This window comes from Pan troglodytes, chromosome 21 (assembly GCF_028858775.2).
Source record: "Pan troglodytes isolate AG18354 chromosome 21, NHGRI_mPanTro3-v2.0_pri, whole genome shotgun sequence".
Taxonomy (NCBI): domain Eukaryota; kingdom Metazoa; phylum Chordata; class Mammalia; order Primates; family Hominidae; genus Pan; species Pan troglodytes.
The window spans coordinates 43,117,877-43,145,328 of NC_072419.2; the positions used below are offsets into that span (position 1 = coordinate 43,117,877).

The 27,452-nt window shown below is 48.9% G+C and overlaps 2 protein-coding genes across 4 annotated transcripts in view; one reads left to right on the forward strand and one right to left on the reverse strand.

Annotated features, from left to right (window-relative positions):
- The first annotated feature begins 1,364 nt into the window (after positions 1 to 1,364).
- TLDC2 (TBC/LysM-associated domain containing 2) lies at positions 1,365 to 17,762 on the forward strand. The gene is made up of 7 exons (XM_003316929.6): positions 1,365 to 1,482; positions 4,405 to 4,486; positions 6,206 to 6,361; positions 7,346 to 7,498; positions 8,955 to 9,050; positions 15,761 to 15,834; positions 17,544 to 17,762. The coding sequence occupies exons 2-7, from the start codon at positions 4,454 to 4,456 to the stop codon at positions 17,677 to 17,679; spliced, it is 648 nt and encodes a 215-aa protein (XP_003316977.1). The 5' UTR covers positions 1,365 to 1,482; positions 4,405 to 4,453; the 3' UTR covers positions 17,680 to 17,762.
- A 770-nt stretch (positions 17,763 to 18,532) lies between these two features.
- SAMHD1 (SAM and HD domain containing deoxynucleoside triphosphate triphosphohydrolase 1) overlaps positions 18,533 to 27,452 on the reverse strand; it is a 61,731-nt gene continuing 52,811 nt past the window's right edge. The window contains exons 14-16 of one of the 3 annotated variants that reach the window (XM_016937135.3): positions 26,768 to 26,872; positions 26,150 to 26,287; positions 20,964 to 22,200 (exon numbers count right to left, since the gene is read on the reverse strand). In XM_016937135.3, coding sequence (XP_016792624.1) covers positions 22,177 to 22,200; positions 26,150 to 26,287; positions 26,768 to 26,872 — 267 coding nt within the window. In that variant the 3' untranslated portion in view covers positions 20,964 to 22,176. Of the gene's footprint in view, positions 22,201 to 26,149; positions 26,288 to 26,767; positions 26,873 to 27,452 lie in introns of all 3 variants that reach the window. The other 2 variants (NM_001280510.1, XM_016937134.4) reach the window with 2 other exon arrangements.

Consider the following 27,452-nt stretch of genomic DNA (forward strand, 5'->3'; position numbering starts at 1 on the left):
CTGACCGTGAGGACAAAGAATGGGACAGCAAGGCAAACCCCATTGGCTTCTCAAAGTGCTCAGTGGTTCAGGTGTTGAGCTTGGAGGAGGGGTGGCAAGAAGTGCTAGGCATGTGATCCCCAAGCCATTTACAGCTTAAACACACATTGCAACAGCCATGTTTGAGGTGGCAACAGGGCCCTTCGCTTACTTGTTTCCCCATAATACACGTCCTTTTGGCACCTCACACTTCCCGGAGGGAACACTGCCCCACGACACCCGGCCACGAGCAGGGAATCTGGGGACCCATGTCCTCTCCACCAAGACCAGCAGAATAGGGTCTCTTTCAGCTGTGAAAAGATGGCACAAGCCACCTGTGAAACGGTGGGCTCACCCACCTAACAGGCTGGTGACCTGGGCACATTCCCCAGGGGATTCCCATCCCAGGGGCAGGCTACTGAAGCCCCTTCCAGCTTTGAAGTTCTGTGAGTCAACAACAGAGCAGTCATCGAGATCTTACTGTGAGCTGGGGACAGAGAAGTAGCCCCCTCTTCAATGGAGCGTCTACTGCATGCCAAGCATAGCTTCCTGTGTGTGACCTCGCCTAATGTCACCACAGTCCAGTGAGAAACGTCCTCATCTCATCTGAGAGGAAACCAGCAGGGGCCGAGCCTGCCGGCCCTGGAGCACAGGGTGACTGACGGAGAACCCCACAACCTCACCCTTTCCTGTAGTGTTTGTAGATCACAGATTTTATTTTCTTTTATTTTTGAGACAGGGTCTCACTCTGTTGCCCAGGCTGGAGTGCAGTGATGTGATTTCGGCTCATTGCAGCCTTGACTTTCCCAGGCTCAGGTGATCTTCCCATCTCAGCCTCCCGACTAGCCGGGACTACAGGCATGTGCCACCACACCTGGCTAATTTTTAAAATTTTTTTGTAGAGATGGAGTTGCACCATGTTGTCCAGGCTGTTCTCAAACCCCTGGGCTCAAGCGATCCTCCCACCTGAGACTCCCCAAATCCTAGGATTACAGGTGTGAGCCACCGTGCCCAGCCATATTGCAGATTTTAACCTCAAGGGAATAGTCTTCAGTGGTGGGCATCAAGCACCAGGACCTGGCATCTGGCAGCTGTGGTGAGAGGCTTCAGGAGAGCCAATGTGCCTGCTATCCCCACCTCTTTGGGCTGTTAGGGGCAGAGCTGGGCGCCGGGGGACGATAAGGTCTTGTTTGTGTGTGCTTGTGGGATTTGAGTTTCTGATGTATCATAATCACTGCTGGGCCTTCCCAGCTGGAACCAGAGTGGGCACAGGGCCAGGGCTTGCCGCCCTCTGGGCAGATATAAGAGCTAGGGAGGAGAGCCTGGAGTCTGGGTCAGAGGGGCCGGCCACCTACCCAGGGACCAGGGATTGGAGCTAGCTGCCGCAGACAGACCACCAGGTGGGCAGGGTCAGTGCCCGTGTGGCCCCCTCTCTGGGGATCGGGGAGATACGCTAAAGGCAGGGTAAGTACATCCTTCCACAGCTCCCTTATTTCCCTTCTCCCTCTGAGCTCCTCACCCTGCAACTGACCAAGGGACTGCCTGTCCCAGAGGCACCCAGGTGGAGGCTGAGGGGCCACTTGTCAGGGATTCGAGCCCTAGACTCTCAAAGAGTCAGTGTGGGGGGATTGTAATAAGTATTGCCACTCACCCAGCACCCACAAACAACATAAGGTACTGTTATCTCACCTAACTGAGGTCAGGAGGTTGGATGCCTGGCTTAACACCCTAGCTCTCTAGGCTTTATCTTCATTTACTCTTACAACAGCCCTGATGTAGATGTAGATATTAATATTTACAGGTGAGGTGACTGAAGCACAGGGATGTAAAGTAATTTCCCCAAGGCCACACAGCAAAGAAAGTGGCAAAACCAGGATTTGAACTCTCTGACTCCAGAGCTTGTCCTCTTAACCGCCGTCCTACACTCATGTGACTGTGATGAGTTCCTTCCCTTTTCTGAATGGCAGTTTCCTTATCTCTGGTCCGAGGGTCATAAGGTTTGATGACCAGAAAGATATTACCTTGAGCTTCCCTAAAAGTACTTGGACATGGGTCAACTTTAAGCCCCTGGGTAACCTTGTTGGAAACACTTATCAAGAACTACGCTTATGGCCTTTGATCCAGCATTCAACTTTTGAAATTTATCATAAAGGACACAGTCAGATTTATGAACAACGTTCATTGCAGTTTTGCTAATAATCAGAGAAAATTAGAAGTAAACAAAATGTCCAACAGCAGGGGGAATAAGTTATGAATGTCCTGTGATGAAATAATACGCAGCCACTCGAGGAATCATGCATTCCAAGAGCGTAGGGTATCTTGGAGAATTCTCGATTGTTGTTAGTAGAAAAAGTATTTTATAAAACTGTGTGGTCGGCCGGGCGCGGTGACTCATGCCTGTACTCCCCGCACTTTGGGAGGCCGAGGAGGGCAGATCACCTGAGGTCAGGAGTTCGAGACCAGCCTGACCAACATGGAGAAGCCTCGTCTCTACTAAAAATACAAAAATTAGCTGGGTGTTTTGGCATGCACCTCTGATCCCAGCTACTTGGGAGGCTGAGACAGGAGAATCACTTGAACCTGGGAGGCAGAGGTTGCAGTGAGCCAAGATCACACCACTGCACTCCAGCCTAGGCAACAGAGCAAGATTCTGTCTCAAAAACAAAAACAACAAAAACACTGTGTGGTCAATATGGTATGAACACATAATGTGAGCCCTTTGCAAATATACCTTTGGGGGTTGAGAGTTTATTTGTGAGAGATGGAATTGTGAATATTTTTATATTCTTATTCTTTTCCGGTTTCTCAAATTTTCTACAATATCTAAATATCACTTTTTAATTAGAAAAAAAAAAGCTTGGGCCGGGCCCAGTGGCTCACGCCTGTAATCCCAGCACTTTGGGAGGCTGAGGCGGGCGGATCACCTGCGGTCAGGAGTTCGAGACCAGCCTGACCAACATAGAGAAACTCCATCTCTACCAAAAATACAAAATTAGCTGGGTGGTGGCTGAGGCAAAAGAATCACTGGAACCCGGGAGGCAGAGGTTGCGGTGAGCCCAGATCACGCCACTGCACCCCAGCCTGGGCAATAAGAGTGAAACTCCATCTCAAAAAACAAAACAAAACAAAACACCTTTTAAAATCTATTCTTTTTTTTTTACTGAACATTAACAAAAGTTTATTTATGTTTCAATTTAGAAATTCATCTGTTCCATAGTGAAACCCCGTCTCTACTAAAAATACAAAAAATTAGCCAGGCGTGGTGGCGGGCGCCTGTAGTCCCAGCTACTTGGGAAGCTGAGGCAGGAGAATGGCATGAACTCGGGAGGCAGAGCTTGCAGTGAGCCAAGATCATGCCACTGCAGTCCAGCCTGGGCGACAGAGTGAGACTCCGACTCAAAAAAAAAAAAAAAAAAAGAAATTCATCTGTTCCCCCCACCCCCATCTGAAACTAAATATGGAAAAAGAAACAAAGACTTAATAAAGAAACTTTCTGTTAAATGACAAGCAAAGCAAAGATGAAGGCCTAAAATACATCTATGTTTAGGATGCAACGTGAAAATAGCTTTTTTTTTTTTTTTTTTTGAGACAAGGCCTCACTCTTGCCCAGGCTGGAGTGCAGTGGCGTGATCTCGGCTCACTGCAGCTTCCTCCTCTCAGGCTCAGGTGATCCTCCCACCTCAGTCTTCCGATTAGCTGGGATTAAGGCGCACGACACCATGCCCAGCTAATTTTTATATTTTTTGTAGAGACAGGGTTTCACCATGTTGCCTAGGCTGGTCTCAAATTCCTGGACTCAAGTGACACGGCTCCCTCAGCCTCCCAAAGTGCTGGGCTTACCGGCATGAGCCACTGCACTGGGCCAGATTGTTCTTTCAGTCTAGGCATGCCCCCTTCTAGCTTCTGTTCTAACACACTCATCGGCTTGGAGAGGGAAGTGAATGGCAGACTGTCAGTCCCGCGAAGTCTTCTGAGATTATCTGGTTCAACATGTTACATGTTGTGTGTGGTGAAACTGAGGCTCAGGAGTGCAAATGGGCTTATCCAAGGTCATACGGGGAACTAGAGGCCCCAGACCTCCAGCCTGGGCCTTAGGCTTCTGGCCAATGGCCCACAGTCCCAAGGCCAGGCTGCCAGAAGGACAAGGAGGTAGAAAGGAATTGCAACCAGAATTTATGGTGTATGGTTAATACATGTTACATGCTAACTGCAATGAGGTCTTGAATGCCGAGTTGCTCACAGACTCACCCAGCAGCAGCTCGGCCTGGAGTGACAGGTGAGAGGGAGCAAAGGGCAGCTGGGGTGGGCATGGAGCTGGCTGGGTGTGCCCCAGGCCTCTCCCTCTCATCTCTAGGCCTCACCTATCAGCGCTTCCTTCCTGGGCAGGGCTGAGGATTCGCTCACTGCCCACGGCCGGCTGAGCAGGGACAGGAGAATGAGAGGCCTCCGCTGGCGTTACACTCGGCTGGTAAGGGTTCCAACTCTGTCTGTGGTGCAGGTTGGGAGGTGGAAGGAGGTGAGGTCTCTGGCAGGGTGGGGCCTGGGCTAGGGTTGGATGCGGGCAGTGACTTGTTCCCCTCTCAAGTCCCTCCCTGGCAGGCCTGCGGTTTGGAGCAAGGACTGACTCAGGAACATGGGGTCTTAACACCCCTGCTCCAAGGTTCTCAAGGGGGACAGACCGATGTCTCTGTCCTTTCCTCCCTGGAGTGGGTGCTGGATGGAGCTCTGTTCAGAGCCACACACAGCTAGACCTGCCTCAGGCCTGAGCCTGGAGAACAGAGCGGGGCAGGAGAGGGGGTCCTGTCCATCTCTCAGCCCTTGAGAGGTCTCTTCTTCCTGGGAAAAGCCTGCAAGGTCATTGTGTGGAGGCACACACACACACATACATATAACATATACACACTCACACGCATACACATGCAAACACACACACACACTCAAACACACTCAAATGCACTCACACACACATACACACTCAAATGCACTCACACACTCAAACACACATACAGACACACACACATTCAAACACACACACTCACACACACACTCTGGTACAGAGTAGAAGCTCGAATGAATGAGTGAATAATGATGCCCCTTATGGATGTATATATTTACACCATCACAACTCACACAAACACATTGATATATAAACACAAATTTACACTCAATACCTCCACACATTGATGTGCCTACACAACTCTATTCCAAGCCAACACACAATTCGCACAGACAAACACACTTTACATGAACCTACATGTATGATCCCACATATAACTGCATGCATCATTTCACCGGCTTCACGGGGAAACCTTTGGGCTTCATTTTCTTCCTTTGGAAAATGCTGATAAGAAGAAATACACAGAAGGCCGGGCGCGGTGGCTCATGCCTGTCATCCCAGCACTTTGGGAGGCCGAGCCAGGTGGATCATCTGAGGTCAGGAGTTCGAGACCAGCCTGGCCAACAGGAGGAACCCATGTCTCTACTCAAAATACAAAAATTAGCCAGGCATGGTGGTGAGCACCTGTCATCCCAGCTACTTGGGAGGCCGAGACAAGAGAATTGCTTGAACCTGGGAGCCAGAGGTCGCAGTGAGCTGACATTGCACCACTGAACTCCAGCCTGGGTGACAGAGCAAGACCCTGTCTCAAAAAAAAAAAAAAAAGAAAGAAAAAAAAGAAAAAAAAAAGAAAAAGAAAAAAGAAGAAGAAACACACAGAGATCACAGACGTGCACACTGAACACAGGCCTGGGCAAGGATGGGTTTTTTGTTGTTATTATTTAATGTACAAACACACACAATTGAAGCTCCCAGGGCTGTGCCACCACCTGCCTTCCCCTCTGCTCCCAAGGTTAGAACTTGATCCCTGCCACCCACTCAGGATCCATGGCAAACAGACCGACAAGTCGCACGGCCCACGGCCCCATCTGAGCCTTGTGGGGTGCTGGCAGGGGTGGGGGGACTGTGCTCCAGCCCTCAGCCGGCAGGGGCCAGAGAGGAAGCAGGCTGGCGGCAGGGGCAGCGTCCTGTCTGTCGTGGAAACCCCCAACTACCCTGGGCTGGGCTGGGGGTTACAGGCACATGGGCAGGGAGTGATGAGGTGGCCCGAGGAGGCTCTTGGGCTCAGTAGATGGTAGAAGCTGGGACCTCCTGTCCCTGGACACACCAGGCCACTTTGTGTTTTTGCAGCCCAGCCAGGTGGAGGACACCCTGTCTGGGGAGGAGGGTAACGAAGAGGAAGAGGAGGAGGAGGCAGCTCCAGACCCAGCTGCTGCTCCTGAGGATCCCACGGTGCCCCAGCTGACAGAAGCCAGCCAGGTTTTGAGTGCCTCGGAGATTCGGCAGGTCTGGGCATTGCCCATGGCACAAGAATTTCAGCCCTAAACCTAAGAGTCTCACCCTCCTGCCCCACCAGCCACGCCCAGGGGCACCTAGAGTCACTCTTGCTCTGTTCTCATCATGCGTTACCTCCGGCAAATTGCTTCTTCTCTCAGGGCTTTGCTTTCCCTTCTTGTAAAATCATCCAGTGTTGCTAGCACCTCCCTCTACACTGGGCCAGGAGGTTAAGGAGGTAAAGAAAGAGGCTAGGACGGGCGCGGTGGCTCACGCCTGTAATCCCAGCACTTTGGGAGGCGAAGGCAGGGGGATCGCTTGAGGCCAGGAGTTGGAGACGAGCCTGGCCAACATGGCAAAACCCTGTCTCTACTAAAAATACAAAAATTAGCCGGGCGTGGTGGTGTGCACCTGCAGTCTCAGCTACTCGGGAGGCTGAGGCACAAGATTTGCTTGAACCCAGCAGGCGGAGGTTGCAGTGAGCTGAGATTGTGTCACTCTGCTCCAGCCTGGGTGACAGAGTGAGACTCTGTCTCAAAAGAAAAAAAGGAAAGAAACTAATTCCTACCTAGAACCAGCCCTTGGGAACTGAGGCCAAAGCTGGAGAGGGGTGGGCGGATGAGACGGAGGATCAGGAGGAGGGTTCAGCATCTTTCCTATTCTCTAGCCTCTGGGGGCAAGGGTGACCAAGCAGAAAGAGTCCTGAGAGTCCTGACCTGGGTTCAAATCCTGTCTCTACCATTCACTACCCATGCGAGCTTTGGGCTAGTTGTTCCACCCTCCCTGGGCCTCAGTTTCCTCATCTATAAGATGGGAATAACAACCCCTATCTCCAAGGGCTATTGCTGATGGCATGAAAGTCCCTAGAAACAGCAAACTGCTCTATCGCCTGTAAAGCACTGTGCTGGATGCATGCTAGCTGTCCAAGCCCACCCCCAGGATATGGCAGGAGGGCGCGAGGAGAGCTCCTCCATTCACCTCCAACCCTGTCCCCAGCTCAGCTTTCACTTCCCACCAAGAGTCACCGGCCATCCCTGGAGTCTGGTCTTCTGCACGTCAAGGGACGGTTTCAGCCTGCAGAGCCTGTACCGGCGGATGGAGGGCTGCAGCGGGCCAGTGCTGCTGGTGCTCAGGGACCAGGACGGGCAGGTGAGCTGGGCAGGGGCACCACCCGAGGCTCTGGGGGCACCCCACCAGGTACTCGTGGGCCCTGTCCCAGGGCAGCTCAGGGACAAGCAGGCAGAGTGACGGACTAAGTCACCTATAATGGACACTGATGATGGCAATGAGACCTGCCCACTCAGAGCCATTCCCCCATTTATGCATTCAACACATCTACATGGGGCGCCTTCTGTGTGCCAGGTGAGCGGTGGGATAGAGCAGAATCAACCCAGAAGAGGTGCCAGCTCTCTTGGAGCTAATGGTCTAATAGGGGAAGGGTCAGACATTAAGCAAATAATCATTTGACTGTAAAACTGCATCTTCATCCTCAGAAGCAGAAGAAACTATGGGGGTGCTGGGCACGGTGGCTCACACCTGTAATCCTAGCACTTTGGGAGGCTGAGGCAGGAGGCTTGAGTCCAGGAGTTCAAGACCAGCCTGGACAACATAGCCAGACCCTGTCTCTAAAAAAACCCAAAAACAAAAACAAAAACCAACAACCACCACAAAAAAATTAGCCAGGTGTGGTGGTGTATGCCTATAGTCCCAGCAACTGGGGCCAGGGGTGTTGCAGGGTAGTTGAGGCAGGAGGATCACTTGAGCCTGCAAGGCTGAGGCTGCAGTGAGCCATGATCACACCACTGCACTCCAGCCTGGGTGACAGAGTGAAACCCTGTCTGAAAAAAAAAAATATAGAGATGTACACTGGCATTAAACTGATGTCAGAAGGAAACATACCAAAATATTAAGAGTGGTTATCTTGGGGAAGAAGGAGGGGGATTAAGAGATGGCTTTACTTTTTTTCTTTTGCTTGTCTATTACTTCTACTTTTTTCTGTGATTACTTGTGTAGAATATATATACATATATATATATATATATATACACACTTTTTTTTTTTTTGAGACGGAGTCTCGCTCTGTCACCCAGATTGGAGTGTAGTGGTGCAATCTCGGCTCACTGAAACCTCCACCTCCCAGGTTCAAGCGATTCTCCTAACTCAGCCTCCCAAGTAGCTGGAATTATAAGCACTCGCCACCACGCCCGGCTAATTTTTGTATGTTTAGTAGAGACAGGATTTCACTATGTTGGCCAGGTTGGTCTTGAACTCCTGACCTCAGGTGATCAGCCTGCCCCAGCCCCCTCAAAGTGCTGGGATTACAGGCGTGAGCCATCACGCTCGGCCCAGAATAAGTATGTTTAAGAAAAAGGAGGGCCCTGACGGCCCAGAGGAGGAAGGCAGCAGGGGCTCTTCCTTGGGGAGCATTAAGGGAAAGGATGCATAAGGATTCCTGCTCTTGGGTGTGGAGCCCCCATGCCCCAGCTCTGCCCCAGCTTCCCAGGTGCCCTCTAGGATGAGCCTGTATTACTAAACCTGAAGAATGAGGGTTGCCAGAGGACCCCTAGCTCCCTTCCAGCTGCAGACTACAACTTCCACTTTCCAGATATTTGGAGCCTTCTCCTCCTCGGCTATCCGACTCAGCAAAGGCTTCTATGGTACTGGCGAGACATTCCTCTTCTCCTTCTCCCCACAGCTGAAGGTGATGTTCCCAACCTTCCATGGGGGGAGTGGGGTGTGTGGCGAGACAAAGCTCCCGGGGTCCCAGTGGCCCCCAGCTCCATCCTCCACGATGGGCTGCCTGGTGTGCCACCATCTTCCCACAGGGGAATGAGCAGGGCAGTGGTGGGCAGAGCATCCCCCTTGACCTGCCTGTCCTGCATTTAAAACGTATTTGGTGGGTCTCTGGCAACCGCTGACTGGCTGAGAGGAGGGAGGACCATGCCTGCCAGGCACAGGCTGGGAAGACAAGATGGTCCAAAGTAGACCTGAGGGTGTGGTGGCAGGACGACAAAGGAGGACACAGCCAATGGCTTCTCAGGAAGTATGGGGGCCAGGCACCGTGGCTCATGCCTGTAATCCTACTTTGGGAGGCCAACGAAGGTGGATTGCTTGAGTCCAGGATTTCAAGACCTACCTAGGCAACATAGTGAGACCCCCATCTCTACAAAAAATACGAAAATTAGCCAGACATGGTAGAGTACACCTGTAGTCCCAGCTACTTGAGAGGCTGATACGGGAGGATCGTTTAAGCCCGGGAGGTTGAGGCTGTGGTGAGCCGTGATCGCACCACTGCATTCCAGCCTGGGCAACAGAGGAAGACCCTGTCTCAAAAAAAAAAAAAAAAAAAAGAAATATGGGGTGAGGTCATTGCTGGAGGAAGGTGAAGGATCGGGTATGGAGGTCATCACAGGTGTGGGAAGGGAGGGAAGCCTGCTGGAGAACACCGGAGCAGCAGAAGCGCCGCTGGGCCGTGTGAGTGGCGGCTTGGGTTGTGAGATTAGGGCACCGCCACTTCAGTGCATCGGCTGCTCGGCGCAGGCCTGCAGAGGGGACAGCAGAGAGTGGACAGCCAGGGTTGGGGGTTTTGCCGAACTGGCTTAACAGAGGCAGAGAGGGAAAGGAAGTTGAAGGGAGTGAAAATACAACATGGACCACGGAACCTAAACTGGACCAGGAGGGGAGGGGAGAGAAGCGGGGGGCACTGGGGGACACCAAGGCAGAGGTGGGCTTGGCATGAGAGGTCTCCTTGACATCAAAGGCTTGGAGCAGTGACAGCAGTTGGACAATGTGTTGGAAGACAGGATACAGTGGACAGAGAGAGGGACATTTGAAATAGGCTGTGGAGGAGACACCTGCCATCCCTGGTGAGGACAAATTCTCAGATGTGAACATGGAAGACAGCGGCGGAAACCCATTCTGGGGCAGGGCCTGGACGAGTCCACGTAGACAGTGAAGTTTACCAGAGAGCTGTGAAGGGTGGTGGGTGGTGAGTCAGAGTTCAGGTTTCTAATTAATGATGAGTGGGAGAGTGACAGGCACAAGGTGACTGGTATAGTCAGGTGGCTCGAGCTGCCCAGGAGCTGGGTGAGAATAATAGTCCCAAACACCTTCCATCCAAAGGTTTCCTGCCTCTGGGTTATTTATTCACTAAAGCTATTGAGCAGTACCTGCTTGGCACAGAGCATACTACTTTTACTACTAGTAAAAATGGCCAGGCCAAGCCCTGTGGTTCATGCCTATAATCCCAGCACTTAGGGAGGCAGAGGCAGGAGGATCGCTTGAGCCCAGGAGTTCAAGACCAGCCTGGGCAACAGAGCAAGATGCCATTTTCCACAAAAAGGAAAAAACAAAAGCAAAACACGGCCAGGTGCAGTGGCTGGCTCACACCTGTAATCCCAGCATTTTGCGGGACTGAGGTGGGAGGATTGCTTGAGCTCAGGAGTTCAAGACCAGCCTGGGCAACAGAGTGAGATGCTGTCTCTTAAAAAAAATTTTTTTTTTTAATTGTTCAGTGGATGAAGTCGTTCCAGGTATTCTGCTATTAGAGATCTCTCCAATGCACAGACTAAGATTCCTTCAGACACATCCAGTCACACAGTCATCTGGTCTCATGACAGGGAGTTCACAAGGAGCTATGGACTGCTTTGCTAAAGGCAAAATATGCCATAGCTATCGCATTGCTGCCATCAGCTGGAGGGGCTCCATCGAGCTTCCCAGGATCCAGGAAAGGGTGAGGGAGGCATGGTGAGCCAGTGCTGGTACTACTCATCACCACTTGCCTTCCTGAACTTAAGTCTTAGAATTCTAAAGGTCTAGAATTTTCCTTCCATTGCACTGACATTGGACTATTCCTACATTGACTATTCCTAGTAGAATCTTTTGCTGGTTCGTCCTCATCTCCCCAGCCTTTCAACATCAGAGCTCAGGTGTTGGTTCTCATCTCTTCTCTAGCGACCCTCATTTCTTCTGTGTTCTCGTCCATTCCCACAGCTCTCCATGCTGCCTGTATGCTGAGGGCCTCTTCCCTGGACTCCAAACTCACGTATATCCAACAACTGTCCATCATCTCTCCTTGCATCTCAAACATGGCGTTTCTTTTTTTTTTTTTTCTGAGACAGAGTCTCACTCTGTCAGCCGGGCTGGAGTGCAGTAGCGCCATCTCGGCTCACCACAACCTCCACCTCCTGGGCTCAATTGATCCTCCTGCCTCAGCCTCCCAAGTAGCTGGGACTCCAGGCGCATGCCACCATGCCTGGCTGATTTTTGTATTTTTTGTAGAGATGTGGTTTTACTATGTTGCCCAGGCTGGTTTTGAACTCCTGAGCTCAAGTGATCTGCCAGCCTCCACCTCCCAAAGTGCTGGTATTACAGACATGAGTGCTGCATCTGGCCCCAAACATGGCATTTCCAGCTTACCATGTCCCAGACGGAGCTCCTGGCTTTCCCGCACAAAGCCTCCTCCTCCTGCTATCTTCCCCCATCAAAGTGAATGGCATCTCCATCTCCCGCTGCTGAGACAGAAAATCTTGAAGTCTTCCTTAACTCTTGTCTTTCACAACCCCACATCTGAGCTGTCAGCAAATCCTGACAGCTCTGCCTTCTCTCTGTCTATATTCGGGATCCACCACTGCCATGTCCTTTACTGCCATCTTGGTTCAAGCAACCATCATTACTTGTGTGTCCCTGCTATCACCTCCTAAAAGGTCTCTCACTGCCTCCACTTCAGTCAGCACAGTAGCTGGAGTGATCCTTTTAAAAGGGAAGCCAGGGCAGGGCGCAGTGGCTCATGCCTATAATCCCAGCACTTTGGGAGGTCGAGGCAGGTAGATCACTTGAGGTCAGGAGTTTGAGACCCATCTGGCCAACATGGTGAAACCCCGTCTCTACTAAAAATACAAAAATTAGCCAGACATGGTGGTATGCGCCAGTAATCCCAGCTACTCAGGAGGCTGAGGCATGAGAATCTCTTGAACCCGGGAGGTGGAGGTTGCAGTGAGTTGAGATCATGCTGCTGCACTCTAGCCAGGGTGACAGAGTGAGACTCTGTCTTAAACAAACAAACAAACAAACAAAAATGGTGGGGGGGGGAAGCTAGAACTCACAGCATGTCACTCCTTGGCTTCCTCTTTCACTTGGAGAAGAGCTAAAGTGTGTCCAATGATCTACAAGTCCCTACAACTTCTGGCCTCTCTCTCTGAATGGCGTTTCTTGCTACTTTTCCTTTCTCTCGCTCTGCTCCAACCACACAGGCCTCTGAGCTGGTCCTTAAACATGCAAGCCTGCTCCTGCCTCAGGGCCTTTGCACGTGCTATTCTGCCTAGAATGTCCCTCCACTGGATCTCTGCATGGTTCAATTCCCACCTCCTTCTATGTTCTGATGTCACCATCTCAGTGAAGCCTTCCCTGACTACCTGATTTAAAATGGCAACACCCAGCCAAGTGTGGTGGCTCACGTCTGTAATCCCAGGACTCGTGGGACTCCCAAGGCAGGAGGATCACTTGAGGCCAGGAGTTCAGGATCGGCCCTCACAACATAGTGACGTCTCATCTTTACAAAAAGCAAAAAAATAGCTGGGTGTGGTGGCACACACCTGTAGTCCCAGCTACCCCTGAGGCTGGGGCAGGAGATCGCTTGAGCCCAGGAATTTGAGGCTGCAGTGAGCTGTCATTGGTCATGCCACTGCATTGCAACCTGGACAACAAAGCAAGACCCTGTCTCTAAAAATAAATAAATAAATAAATAAATAAAATGACAACACCCAGCCCTAGGAAGCCCTTAGTGTCCTTCTCCCCCTAGCGTTTGCCATCATTTAACACAGAAATTCTTTTTTTTTTTTTTTTTTTTGAGACAGAGTTTTGCTCTTGTTGCCCAGGCTGGAGTGCAGTGGGGCAATCTCAGCTCACTGCAACCTCTGCCTCCCAGGTTCAAGCGATTCTCCTGCCTCAGCCTCCCGAGTAGCCGGGATTACAGGCATGCCACCACGCCCAGCTAATTTTTGTATTTTTAGTAGAGACAGGGTTTCACCACATTGGCGAGGCTGGTCTTGAACTCCTGACCTCAGGTGATCCACCTGCCTTGGCCTCCCAGAGTGTTGGGATTACAGGCGTGAGCCACCGTGCCCGGCCAGAGAACTTCTTTTACTTTGTTATCTGCCTTCTCCCACTAGAAAGTCAGTCCGTTGAGGCAGAGGTTTTTGTCTATTGTATTCAGCAGTCTACCCAGGGCCTGAAAATAGTGCCTGGTGCATAAGTGCTTTAAAAAAAAAATGGTTGAATGAAATGAGTAACTTTTTCAGGGGAGCCTGTCTTTCCAGTCTATTGTTATGGAATCTCATCTTCTAAAAAATTGGTTAATTCTTGGCTATCTCTGGCCTTCTGGCACTTGTATTCCTCATGAATTCGGTAGTTCGTTGATTGCTATTCCAAATGGCACCATGAACTTAGTCTCAATTCCTTCCACAGCAACGTTTATCTTACTCCTTCAGGTCAAAGGTCATGTCCTTCGAGAAAGTAGAGGAGGACTTGAATGATTCTGTCCCCTTGTGGTCACTTGTTAATATGATCTATCTCATCTCTCCTGAGCATAGGACGTATCTTTTATTAGTCTGTTTTCCGGCTAAAAACCCTTTGGTCGCTCACAGCATTTTGGGCCACTGATTAAGGCAATAACATCCTATCGTTTTGCAGCCCTTTAAAACTATTTTGACTCTTGAAAAATTTTTGCATTCAACAAATATATATGTTCCAGGAATACAGCCAGGAAGAAGACAGGCCACACGGAACTTAACGTCTTTAATATAAATAAATAAAGAGGAATGAAACAGGGTCTGGGAGGAAGGGCTACTTCAGATAGGGTGGTCCAGGAAATTTCTGAGATGATATTTGGGCTGAAGGATGAGAGGTGGGCCCTCTGAGGATCTAGGGGAAGAGCATTCTGGGCAGAGGGATTCTGGGTCAGGAATGGGCTTTGGGTGTTCCAGGGATGGAAAGACTGGTGTAGCTAATATGTAGTCAATAAGGGGGAGAAGGGGCCAGAGAGAAAATCAGGGGTTAGAGCTGGCTGCACTTTTTAAGTTTTGACAGTTTTTTTGTTGTTTTTTAGAGTTGGGGTCTTGCGCTGTTATCCACGCTAGAGTGCAGTGGTGCGATCATAGCTCACTGCAGCCTCCACTCCTGGGCTCAAGTGATCCTTCCACCTTAGCCTCCCCAGTAGCTGGGACTATAGGTGCACACCACTGTGACCAGCTAGGTTTAAAAATTTGTTTTAGGGCCGGGTGCAGTGGCTCCAGCCTGTAATCCCAGCTCTTTGGGAGGCCAAGGCAGGCGGATCACGAGGTCAGTAGATTGAGACCAGCCTGGGCAACATGGTGAAACCTGTTTCTACTAAAATACAAAAAGTTAGCCAGGCGTGGTGGTGCGTGCCTGTAGTCCCAGCCACTCAGGAGGCTGAGGCAGGGGAATCGTTTGAACTCAGGAGGCGGAGGTTGCAGTGAGCCAAGATTGCGCCACTGCACTCCAGCCTGTCAAAAGAGCGAGACTCTGTCTCAAAAGACAGAGAAAAAAAAATTTTTTTTAGAGATAGGGGAGGGTCTTACTATGTTGCCTTGGTTGGTCTAGAACTCCTGACCTCGAGGAAACTCCTGGCCTCAAGTGATCCTCCCGCCTCAGCCTACTGAGTAGCTGGGATTACAGGTGCACACCATCACACCCAGCTAGTTAAAAAATTGCTGGGATTACAGGCATGAGCCACTGCGCCAGTCCCAGGCTGCACTTCTGGCCATTGTTAAGGAGTTGAATTTTATCCCCATTGCAATGGGAAGCCATTGGAGGACTTAGGCAGAGGAGAGATAACATCTGATTTGGACGTAGAACAGATCACGCAGATTGCAGTGTGGGTATGGCTGTAGGTACAGACAGTGGATGCAGAGGGACCAGCTGGGAGGCTGTGATCCAGGCAGAGGACGGGATAGAAATGGCTGCAGGCCCGCTGTGTCTAGAGCTGCGAGGCTTATTGATGAGCTGGATGTGAGGCAGCACTGAAGCGCAGGCGGGCTGGTGTTGTTCGGGTGAGGGTTAGTTAGAATGGCAGTATCAGTTCCCACTCCTGGCCTGGACTGCTCCCCTCCTCCCTCCAGCTTTGAAGCAGGAAGCCTCAGGGGTCGTTGTCCTATTCTAGAACAAAGAGGCTTCTAGGCTGTAGGAATTCAAACTAGAGGGCATGCGGTGGTGACTCCAAGGAGACTGAGAAGATAAACCCCAAGATCCCTGAGCCCGGAGTCCCACCTGCGGCCGGGTTGGGGCCTGGATGCTGTTCCCGCCACAACACTGCCACCCAGTGGTTCGGGGTCAAACTGCAAGGGCGGGACTCGCTCGCTTAGTAACCTGAGCCTTTCCCTATGTATCACCCAGGTCTTTAAGTGGACTGGAAGCAACTCTTTCTTTGTGAAGGGAGACTTGGATTCACTGATGATGGGCAGTGGCAGGTGAGTGTCTCAGTCTTCCCGAGTCTTGGGGTGGTCTGTGTTCTGGTCCCTTTCCCTCTGCCGAACTGCTGGGCTAGGCTGCCCTTGATGCAATGGCGAGGCTAGTGGGAAACTCTCAGGCCGTTCCCTTCATTGCTCAGCCTCCTAGCCAACCCCCTCAGCCTCATGCTAAGCCAGTATTAAGGAGAAAGGATGCATGAGTGCCCCCACGGAAGTGTTACAGCTGGTGACAGTTTAGTCTGAATGTATGCAACTTTGGGAATAGAATTCCACATGGTTGGATGAGGCTAGCGTCAAGAGATGAGTGTGCCTCATTTTTCCACCAGCCCAGGAATTGCAGGGGACATAACTCATTGCAGGAACCTCCCTCGGTGAGGACAGGGTAGAGAGAGGTAGGAAAAAAAAGTTGATGTCATCCTGGTGTGACCTTCACATTCAGGGGGCATGCGTCTTATCCTGAGGGCGGGGATGAGAGCATTGCTTGATTAGTACCAGGCAAATTCTTTGCTCTCCCAACTGCCTGAAAAGCCTCCACTGAGGGGCAGCTTGGCACAGAACACATCAGCCATTGCTGATCTGCAGGAATTCACTTCCTGGCTTCAGCCGAGGTTTTCTGTCAAATAAGGGGATTAGAATGGACGCTCTGAAGCATTTGGGCTCTCAGAGTTTGCACCCTGAGATGTACTAGCTTTGGTTAAAGAATTGCCATTTTGTTTTTTTTGAGACAGAGTCTCGCTCTGTCGCCCAGGCTGGAGTGCAGTGGTGTGATCTCAGTTCACCACACCCTCCGCCTCCTGGGTTCAAGTGATTCTCCTGCCTCAGCGTCTCGAGTAGCTGGGACAACAGTTGCCCACCACCACGTCCGGCTAATTTTTGTATTAAGAATTGCTATCTTGGACCGAGCGTGGTGGCTTATGCCTGTAATCCCAGCACTTTGGGAGGCCGAGGTGGGTGGATCACGAGGTCAGGAGATCGAGACCGTCCTGGCTAACATGGTGAAACCCCATCTCTATTAAAAATACAAAAAATTAGCCAGGCGTGGTGGTGGGCACCCGTAGTCCCAGCTACTCGGGAGGCTGAGGCAGGAGAATGGCGTGAACCCGGGAGGTGGAGCTTGCAGTGAGCCAAGATCGCGCTATTGCACTCCAGCCTGGGCGACAGAGCAAGACTCCTATCAAAAAAAAAAAAAAAAAAAAAAATTGCCATCTTGACCAGGCGCAGTGGCTCACGCCTGTAATCCCAGCACTTTGGGAGGCCAAGGCAGGCAGATCGCTTGAGGTCAGGAGTTCGAGACCAGCCTGGCCAACATAGCAAAACCCCATCTCTACTAAACATACAAAAATTAGCCAGCCATAGTGGTGGGCGGCCTGTAATACCAGCTACTAGGGAGGCTGAGGTAGGAAAATTGCTTGAACCCGGGAGGTGGAGGTTGTGGTGAGCCAGGGTCGTGCCACTGCACTCCAGCCTGGGTGACAAAGCAAGACTCTGTTTCAATAAATAAATAAATAAATAAATAAATAAAGCTCTTAACCCCATGGGGAACAATGTGCTGAGTCCCCAATAATTCAGTATAAATTGCTTTAAGGGGCGATAAGACAGGTGAAACTGGGCTGCCTTCCTGGCATGGCCAAGAGCTGATGCTGGTGGCAGAGCCTGGGGGTTTCAGCACACAGGAGTGAGCCGCACCAAGACTGTCCTCTTCTCTCTAGTGGCCGGTTTGGGCTGTGGTTGGATGGAGACTTGTTTCGCGGGGGAAGCTCCCCTTGCCCGACCTTCAACAACGAGGTGCTGGCCCGGCAGGAGCAGTTCTGCATCCAGGAGCTGGAGGCTTGGCTTCTCAGCTGACAGCCCTGCGGCAACAGGTACTTAGCCCTGCTCATGATGCCACCCAGGCCTTCCTGACACACGGCAGCCTGTGCTGTTCGAAACACAGATGGTGAAGGGCCCTAGAGTTGGCCGAGGCTGCTGGCCAGCCTCCTTGTGGCCTGGGGACCCAAGATACAGGTGGGGGCATGGGGGCAGGCACTGCTCTTTTGCAGAGGTGACTTTGAAGGATTAAAAGATGCTTACACCTTACTCAAGCAGCACAGAGACCCTAAGCTAACAGGGTCTTAGAAAACTCAGAAAAATCTACATCTCTTCCCTGCTAGTGACTGCCTCCTGGCAAAGGCAAGATTTTTCACTATGCTGTTCCTCGCCAGCTACTGAACGAGGAAAACCAACCTCATGAACATTACCATTTTAGAGGTTCTACAACTGATTCATGTTTATTGTAGAAAAACCAGAAGACGTTAAAAAAATTAAAATTGCCTAAAATTCAACCCCCCCCCAACTCTTAACATATTCATGTATATCCTTCCAGACAATGTTCCATGAATGTGTGTGTGTGTGTGTGTGTGTATACTTACAAAAACAGGATTCTACTCTGTATGTGTGGAAATGATTTTAACTTACAGAATATTGTCAAACCTTAGAAACCTGGGCTTGAGCACTGGAACTAATAAAGACTGTAGCAGCGTCGTTCCTCCTCTGGCCTGCTGCAGAATGTTGAGGCCTTTTTGTCTGCCACCAGTGCCAGGTGCTTGTGAGTCTGTTATTTAATTTCACAATGAAGGTATGAAAGGAGTAAATGAGTAATATGCATTTTTGGACAAAGAGGTCGAAACCTTTGTGGAACACAACTTTCAAGATGGAGATATATATTCACGAAGCTTTATTGCAGCTGTTTCCCTTACCCAGTTGAAGTGGCCAGTCATTTTAACTTGCAGTTCTATTTACATTCCCAAGGTAACCACGTTCAGTAACTCTCTAGAGGCTAAGCTGTTAAAATTTCCATTTTTATACAAATAGCGAAGATGTTTCTTTCTTTCTTTCTTTCTCTCTCTCTCGCTCTCTTTCTTTCTTTCTTTCTTTTGTTTGAGACAGAGTTTCGCTCTTGACCCCGAGGCTGGAGTGCAGTGGCCTGATCTTGGCTCACTGCAACCTCTGCCTCCCAGATTCAAGCAATTCTCCTGCCTCAGCCTCCCGAGTAGCTGGGATTACAAGCACACACCACCACGCCTGGCTAATTTCACCCGGCTAATTTTTGTATTTTTAGTAGAGACTGGGTTTCGCCATGCTAGCCAGGCTGGTCTCAACTCTTTACCTCAAGTGATCCGCCCACCTTGGCCTCCCAAAGTGCTGGGATTACAGGCATGACCACCTCGCCTGGCCAAGAAAAATGTAACCTTGTAAATAGCACAGAGTTCTCATAATGAAAACAGTTGCAAAGAACATAAAGTACAGCTGCGTTACATGTAACAAAAGATGCAAACAAAATAGATTCAAGTTGTTTTGCAGACAGCACAATGATACAATATTAGGACTACAGAATCTCAGAGTAAACCACAATGATTTAAAGGTAAGATACACAGAAATAAAATGATTTTAACAGAAAAATATGACATTCCTGACCTTAGGTCTGGGCACATGATGTCTGACCCCTATAGAGGCACCTTGGCTAAAATGGGAATGACCTAGTGCCATGGCTGACCTCACTTGTGCGTTGCTGAGCCCATATGTGAACAAATCCCCTTGATACAGCACCATGGTAGGCATGAGAGGAGAAGTGTTTTAACTATTCTCTTATGAATTGTAACCAACCCTTTTTATCTACTGATGGATGGACAGGGGGTGGGGTGATCATACAGGATGGCAGACATTCCAAGTACTCTTCACCCCAGTGTGGACGGAACAGAATCTGGCTACACGGTGGCCAGTGACAGACTGCTAGGAAATCTGCTGGCCTGTGGTCTGAGTTCCCCTACTTGCTCAGGCTGCCCCTCACTCCCAGTGTGCCAGGGAGGCTTAGTCCGGGGAGCATCAGAGCAGAAGATATTCGGGGCTCATGGCTCCCATCCCCACTGGCCTGTATCTTCAGCACCCTCTGGCCACCACCAGCTTTGGCTCTAACTGCAGACTTTGTTCTTGGTGAATTGCTATAGAACTGGGAATGAGGTGTGCCCTGGGCACAGGGGCACTGCCCCACCAAGGTGGTGCCCACTCCACTGCTGGGAAAATGAGGTTACCTAGCGGAGCCTGGAACCCACTGGGTGGTCACTAATTTCAGCACAGGCAGTGCAGTGTTTGTGCTTTTTTTTTTGGAGATGGAGTCTCACTCTGTCACCCAGGCTGGAGTGCAATGGCATGATCTAGGCTCACTGCAACCTCCGCCTCCCGGGTTCGAGCAATTCTCCTGCCTCAGCCTCCCAAGTAGCTGGGACTACAGGCACACGCCACCACGCCTGGCTAGTGTTTGCTCTTAAATACACAAAATGCACTGAACCAGCAAAAACAAAGTCCCAGGTCTGAGGAGCTCTGAGGATGATGCCTGTGATGGCCTCTGGCCAGCTCTCCAGGATAGTGAGAGAGCAGGTCAGGGGAGGCCTTCTCCAGGCTGGGCAGTGGGAAGGCCCTCTGGACCGGGGGAGTGAGTATTGAGGAGACAAAGGCACTACCCGGGTCTGGAGCCACCACGGAGCCAGGGCACAGCCTAGTTTGGGGGATTCCTCTGTCACTGGGGTAGGATCTCCCAACAAGAGGCGGCTTTATGTTCCACTCACGAAGAGGCCAGAGCTCTCAGATCTTCCCCAAAACCTAATCAGGCCTCTCACCAGCGTGCTGGAGGCCACTCCTGGCCATCATCTCCAACTCTTTACCCCGACCTGGCACCTTGTAGGGGGCTAGAAGGGTGAGGGGAGGTGTCTTTCACTTATGCTTAGGTCACTCTTAGAGGACTATACTCAAACTTGAGGTGACAGGGAACTCTTCACGGGGGCAGGATTTGATGTTTTGTTTTTAGCCATGTTTGTCAATGACAATGTCAATTTCTAATTCCAATTTGTACCCTTGTCTCATTTCTACATTAAAAACAAAAAACAATCATCTGTCATAAAAGTTCAGAGTAAGCTGGGTGTGGTGGCACATGACTTTAGTCCCAGCTACTTGAGGGGCTGAGGCAGGAGGGTCGCTTGAGCCCAGGAAAGTTCGAGTCCAACCTGGGCAACAGAGCAAAACCTTGTCTCTTAAAAAAGAAAAAAAATAGAGTTCAGAGTAGATAAAAGAGTTGTTATTCTAAGAAAATAGACTACTGAAGGAGAAAGGCTTTAATAATATTAAAAATAGGCAAGGTAATGCTTTTCAGAGTATAGTAAGATTTGCCTAATACCATCTTATTTCTTTGATTAAAAGTTACTTAGCTTCAGCATGCGTGTACGTTCAAAATACAAAATTAAAGCATGAGTTGTCATTAATTTGCAGAATTCTATGACTGAAGCCCCTAAATGAATTGTGCAGGAGAGGGAGTTTGTAAACAACTGACTACAGACATTCACATTGGGTCATCTTTAAAAAGCTGGACTCTGCTTTTGGATGCTTCTCGGAGGCGAGTTGGATTTTGGACTGAAGTACTGTCGTTCCATTCCTTTTTTTGAGGTGTTATGAGTGGGGCTATAACATCGCCATCCTATTAGGAAGAGAGAGAAAAACAGGGAATAGAGAAAAGCCAGTTTCCATCATCTTATTTCTGAGTGAAAGTCTCAAGTGCGCACATCCTCATCTTGCATATAGATTGCTTCTAGGTGTCCTCAATCCAGGGAAACTCCAAATTACATATGCCCTGTGCTTGGGGCAAATTAGAAACACTACAGTCTTACGCAGGAAGAGCCTTCATGAAAACAGCCACTGGCCTCTGCAGAGATGACTGGAAGCAGCATACCACTGCCCACCTCTATGGCCTCCTTCACACACCTGCACGGAGCACAAACTCTGTCCTGTTTTCCCAGGAGAAAGACGGGATGCACTGAACCCCTAGGTTCTCTCTCGCCTGGTCCCCTCTGCAATAAAAGGCCCAGGTCTACAAGATGGCAAAGAAGGGGAGGAAGGACAGTATGTACCTGCAGAATTTAAATTTTTCTCTGCATCAAAGCTCTAACGTTGGTCCCATCAGCATAGGCTCCAGCCAAAGGAGCTCCTCCACCCAAAATAAGGGAGAGATCCAAAGGGAGGCGATACAATGACCTGAAACCATAGAGGTAAGAAGCAAGGCCTCCTAATACTTGACTCTATGCTAAACTGTTCTGAACTTGTGGGTAGATCTTCTTTGGTTACAAGATGATGCATGATCTTGGAGAGCCTCTGTTGTACCAGGAATACAATGCTGGTGGGAGGATTCGTGCTCCTCATCTGCTTATTTGCTCTCAGATCCATTCTTCACTCTTCCTCTCCCTACTCTGTCTCACAGGAGCTACTCCGGTAAATTACATTTCTCAGCTCCCATGCCTGCTGGTTTCCAGTTAGGTTTGGTCAGTGGGAGGCTCTGGTGGGAGACTGGAGGTGAGAAGAGGGCAGAGAAGTCAGGTTTTTTCTCTCCCTACCTCCTCTGGCACGAGCAGCAGTGGCAGTGACTCTTCTGTGGTTCTAGCTTTTGCAGGTGGCCCCAGCTCCTGGACTCCCACCTGCTCCCTTGGTCTCTCCTATCCTAGAGGTGGTAGCAGCTTCCTGCTGTTGAATCACTGTCCTCTGTGCTCATTTAGCTCTGCCAAAACTTTTGTATCTCACCCCCATGTTAATTTTTTTCTGTTGAACTACACTGGATCTGACTTGATAGAACCATTAAAAATAGTTTTTTAAAAAATGTGTTATTATTTTTTTTTTGAGATAGAATTTTGCTCTGTCACCCATGCTGGAGTGCAGTGGCACAATTTTAGCTCACTGCAACCTCCACCTCCAGGGTTCAAGCGATTCTCCCGCCTCAGCCTCCCAAGTAGCTGGGATTATAGGTGTGCATCACCATGGCTAATTTTTGTATTTTTAGTAGAGATGGGGTTTCGCTATGTTGGCCAGGATGGTCTTGAACTCCTGACCTCAGTAAAGGCAATCATTTAGGCCAGGCGTGGTGGTTCATGCCTGTAATCCCAACACTTTGGGAGGCCAAAGCAGGTGGATCACTTGAGGTCGGGAGTTCAAGACCAGCCTGGGCAACATGGTGAGACCCCGTCTTTACTAAAAATACAAAAATTAGCTGGGCATGGTGGCACGTGCCTGTAGTCCCAGCTACTCAGGAGGCTGAGGCAGGAGAATCACTTCAACCCAGGAGGTGGAGGTTGCAGTGAGCTGAAATTGTGCCACTGCACTCCAGCCTGGGCAACAGAGCAAGACTCTGTCTCAAAAAAAAAAAAAAAAAAAGTCATTCTATTGTCATGATACTTGTACTTAAAGGCCTATCTCAAAATCAACAGTATTTATTTGTCTTTAAACTCATCTCTATTTCTACCCAGCTTGCTTTCTTTCTCTCTCTCTCTCTCTCTCCCCCTCCCTCCCTCTCTCTCTCTCTCCTTTCTTTCTTTCTTTCTTTTTTTGAGACAGCATCTTGCTCTATCAGCCAGGCTGGAGTGTAGTGGTGTGATCATAGCTCATTGCAGCCTCAGACTCCTAGGCTCAAGCAATCCTCCCACCTCAACCTCCCAAAGTGCTGGGATTATAGATATGAGCCACCATGCCTAGCATATAGCCAACTTTTTTATTTCTACTCATTCTACTTTCAATTCTAGTGAATTTTATAAATGTAAACAAATATGTCACTTTCCTGCTTAAAACCCTTCAGTGTCAATGCTCCCTACTGCTCTTGGCTGACAGGACTTTGATAAAGCCCCAGACACCTCCACACTCTATGCTCCTTCCTGAAATGCATCATGTTCTTTCTCATCTTCCGACCTAACCCTGTGGTGTCTATGCCTCAACCCCTCCCCTACCACCACCTCCTGCTGCCAGCCCTTAACCCAGACAACTCCTCACTCAACCTTCAGGTCTCAGTTTGTAAGCCCTTCTTTAAATAAGCTTTTCCTGACCAACCAAGACCAGCTAAATCCTCCTTGTTTTTCCTCCTCTAAGACTGTGTACTCACCCTACACCCAAAGTACTTACCATGCTCCTATAATTATTAACTTATGGAGAAAAATTAATAATAATTATTATTATCCCCAACTAGATTGTTATCCCCAACCTGAATGGGATCCATGGGTTATTAGGAACTGTCTATCTTAGGTACTGTTCCAGGTACCTAACACAGGGCATGGCAAAATACTCACTCCGTGAGTGAATGTACCAAATTTATAGTAGTTATTACGACACAGCCAAACTTTAATAGCCTCTCTTGACTCTCTATTTCTAGCCTCTCCAAGTTCAAGTCTATCTGCAGCTAGAGTTTTCAGTGATTTAGTTTCATAGTACCTAGGACAGACATACAGTTGGCCCTCTGCATCCATGGGCAGATTCAACCAACTGTAGATAGAAAATATGAAAGGGGAAAAATGGATGGCTGTGTCTATACTAAGCATGTACAGAATTTCTTCTTGTCATGATTCCCTAAACAATACAGTATTAACAACTATTTACATAGATTTACATTGTAGTAGGTTTTATAAGTAATCTAGAGATATTTAAAGTATAAAGGAGGATATGTATAGGTCATATGCAAACACTATACCATTTTATATAAGGGACTTGAGCATCCGTGGATTTTTCTTTTCTTTCCTTTTTTTTTTTTTTTTTGAGACAGAGTCTCACTCTGTCACCCAGGCTGGAGTGCAGTCGCCGGCTAATTTTTTGTATTTTTAGTAGAGACGGGGTTTCACAGTATTAGCCAGGATAGTCTTGATCTCCTGACCTCGTGATCCGCCCACCTCGGCCTCCCAAAAGTGCTGGGATTACAGGCATGAGCCACCGCGCCTGGCCTATCCATGGATTTTTCTATCTGTGGGGTCTGTGGGGGTCCTGGAACCAGTTCCCCACAGACACCAAGGGACAATTCTACTCTTATTCCCACGGGTGTCACTAGTTGGAGATGACAAACATTCAGGTAGATCATACAGTGCATGGTAATTCTTGAATATGCTCAATGATTCCCTCCCCACTGTACAGAGAAAAAAATCTCTTAGCCAATTATCCAAGGTTCTCAATAATCTAGTCCACTCTTCCCATTTAGCCTCTCCACACTTAACAGTATGAATTTTCTGGCTGGGCATGGTGGCTCACACCTGTAATCCCAGCACTTTGGGGGGCTGAGGTGGGCGGATCATGAGGTCAGGAGATCGAGACCATCCTGGCCAACATAATGAAACCCCATCTCTACTAAAATACAAAAGTTTAGCCAGGCATTGTGGCACATGCCTGTAATCCCAGCTACTCAGGAGGCTGAGGCAGGGGAATCGCTTGAACCTGGGAGGCAGAGGTTGCAGTGAGCCAAGATCGTGCCACTGCACTCTAGCCTGGGTGACAAAGCAAGACTCCATCTCAAAAAAATGAATGAATTAATTAATTAAAAAAAAAAAGAATTTTCTACCCTGGACAGACAGGTCTCCTCATGGTCCCCTAAACAGTCTCAGCTCATTCCAGCTTCATGCCTTTGTGCTCCTCCCACTGCCAAATATACCCTTCATTCTCCCTGCTACTCATCCAAACACAACCCTGCCTTCTAGATCTAGCAGATCCTGCCCCTTCACCAGGCTTCTCCCAGAGATCTCCCAACTCTCTGAATCCTCAGAGATCTTACCTGGATCATGCCTTGTGGCACTTGATAAGGCACTGACATCCTGAGCTACGCTTTCATGTCTCACCCTATCCTTTGTTCCCTTTAGCACCTGACACTCAGGGAGGTGTGAGGGAGAGTTCTAGACTAGGCAGTAAAGCACTGTTGCCCTGCCTGCCAATTATATTCATTCATTCATTCATTCAATAAATGCCAACTGGCCACATTCTCTGTGCAGGCACCTACCATGTGTAGGTCAGTAAGAGACAATTTTAACAACCTTCTCTACAGGGTTGGCAACTGTGGCTTGGCTCCTCTTCCCTCTACTCACATTCTAGATAATTTAAATAGTTAACTAATATACTGAAGTAACCAGGTTTAGAAACATGAAGTCTATTATCAATTGTATGTTAAACAAGTTAACTACTCAGCTTTGGTAACCTCTGAAAGATGGAGACACTATGAATAACCTTCCAGGGCCACTGGTGAACATTAGAAAGCATTATTTACATGTTCACATTTTTATTATTAGGACAATAATGCTAAACAGTATCCATTCCCAACTCCTGTAGGAAGAAATCACTGGCTGACACAGATTCAGACATTTTAAAAGGAAAGAAAGTGAAAGACCTTATTTTCAAAACCATAACCAAATGACTATAACTTAAATGGGAACTTTTCAGCAGATAGACTTACTTTTGGTTTTTACTTAAAAAATTGTGCAAAGTTTGTGAGTAACAGGCCACCTACCTGCGGCTTGGTGAAATTTCTGTCTGCACACCACTGAACAAAATGTTGTCTTGCGGCATACAAACTCTTTCTGTCCACCTTCTTACAATATACTCGAATCAGCTGCTCTGCAAATTTCTCTGGCAGAAGTTGTGAAACCTTTTTAAAATGAAGAGATTTCACTATCACCTTGAAGTCACACATTGGAGATATCAGCTGGTCCCTAGGCTCCTAACTATTTCTTTTTTTTTGAGACAAGATCTCCCTGTCACCCAGGCTGGAGTGCAGTGGCACAATCACAGCTCACTGAAGCCTTGACCTCCCAGGCACAAGTGATCCTCCCACCTCAGCCTCCTAAGTAGTTGGAACTACAGGCATGAGCTACCATGCCTAAGTTTTTTATTTTTTGTAGAGATGGGGTCTCGCTTTGTTGGCCAGGCTGATCTTAAGCTCTTCGTCTCAAGTGATCCTCCTGCTTCAGCCTCCCAAAACACTGGGATTACAGGTATGAGCTACTGTGCCAGGCCCACTTTAATTGTAAAGATATGCCTTAAAACCTAATTTGCATATAAAATGCTAATTTACTATCAAGATTTGCTACATGCCACTATAGTATGTTTGTTTTGCCTAAGTAGTTACCTGGTTTTTAGTAATCCTGATTGCTCTGTTGGGGGCAGTCTTACAATAGAAGCTAACATGATCAATTGGATTCTTTTCTTGCATTCCATAATCCATGTTGATAACCTAAATAAAAGCAATTCACAAGTAATCATATAGCAAGCAGGAGAACTGAACTCAGGGCTATAGGAGCATAACAAGAAATGGAACAGAGGCTGGGCGCAGTAGCTCATGCCTATAATCCCAGCACTTTGGGAGGCCAAGGTGGGTGAATCACGAGGTCAGGAGTTCGAGACCAGCCTGGCCAACATAGTGAAACCCCACCTCTACTAAAAGTACAAAAATTAGCCGGGCATGGTGGCATGCGCCTGTAACTCCAGTTACTCGGGAGACTGAGGCAGGAGAATTGTTTGAACCTGGGAGATGGAGGTTGCAGTGAGCTGAGATCGCACCACTGCACTCCAGCCTGGCGACAGAGTGAGACTCTGACTCAAAAAAAAAAAAAAAAAAAAAAAAGAAATGGAACAGAGCCTTCTGGGGATTTGGAAGTAAGTATGTTGATAAGGTGACTCATGGTAGAATAAAAATAACTGGTTCGTGACCACTCTTAGGGATTTGGTATTGAAATCTGGGAAGAATGGGAAATGCACTTGTGTGTTTGATCCAAGTGTGGTGTAAACTCAATCCCTGCTATGTGACAGACACA

What these genes read in the sequence shown, in the direction of transcription:
- TLDC2 (XM_003316929.6), top strand. Translation starts at nt 4,454, where the DNA reads ATGAGAGGCCTCCGCTGGCGTTACACTCGGCTG. An exon ending in GTGCCTCGGAGATTCGGCAG is followed by an intron (nt 6,362 to 7,345) that starts GTCTGGGCATTG and finishes CCCTGTCCCCAG; the next exon opens with CTCAGCTTTCACTTCCCACC. An exon ending in TCAGGGACCAGGACGGGCAG is followed by an intron (nt 7,499 to 8,954) that starts GTGAGCTGGGCA and finishes TCCACTTTCCAG; the next exon opens with ATATTTGGAGCCTTCTCCTC.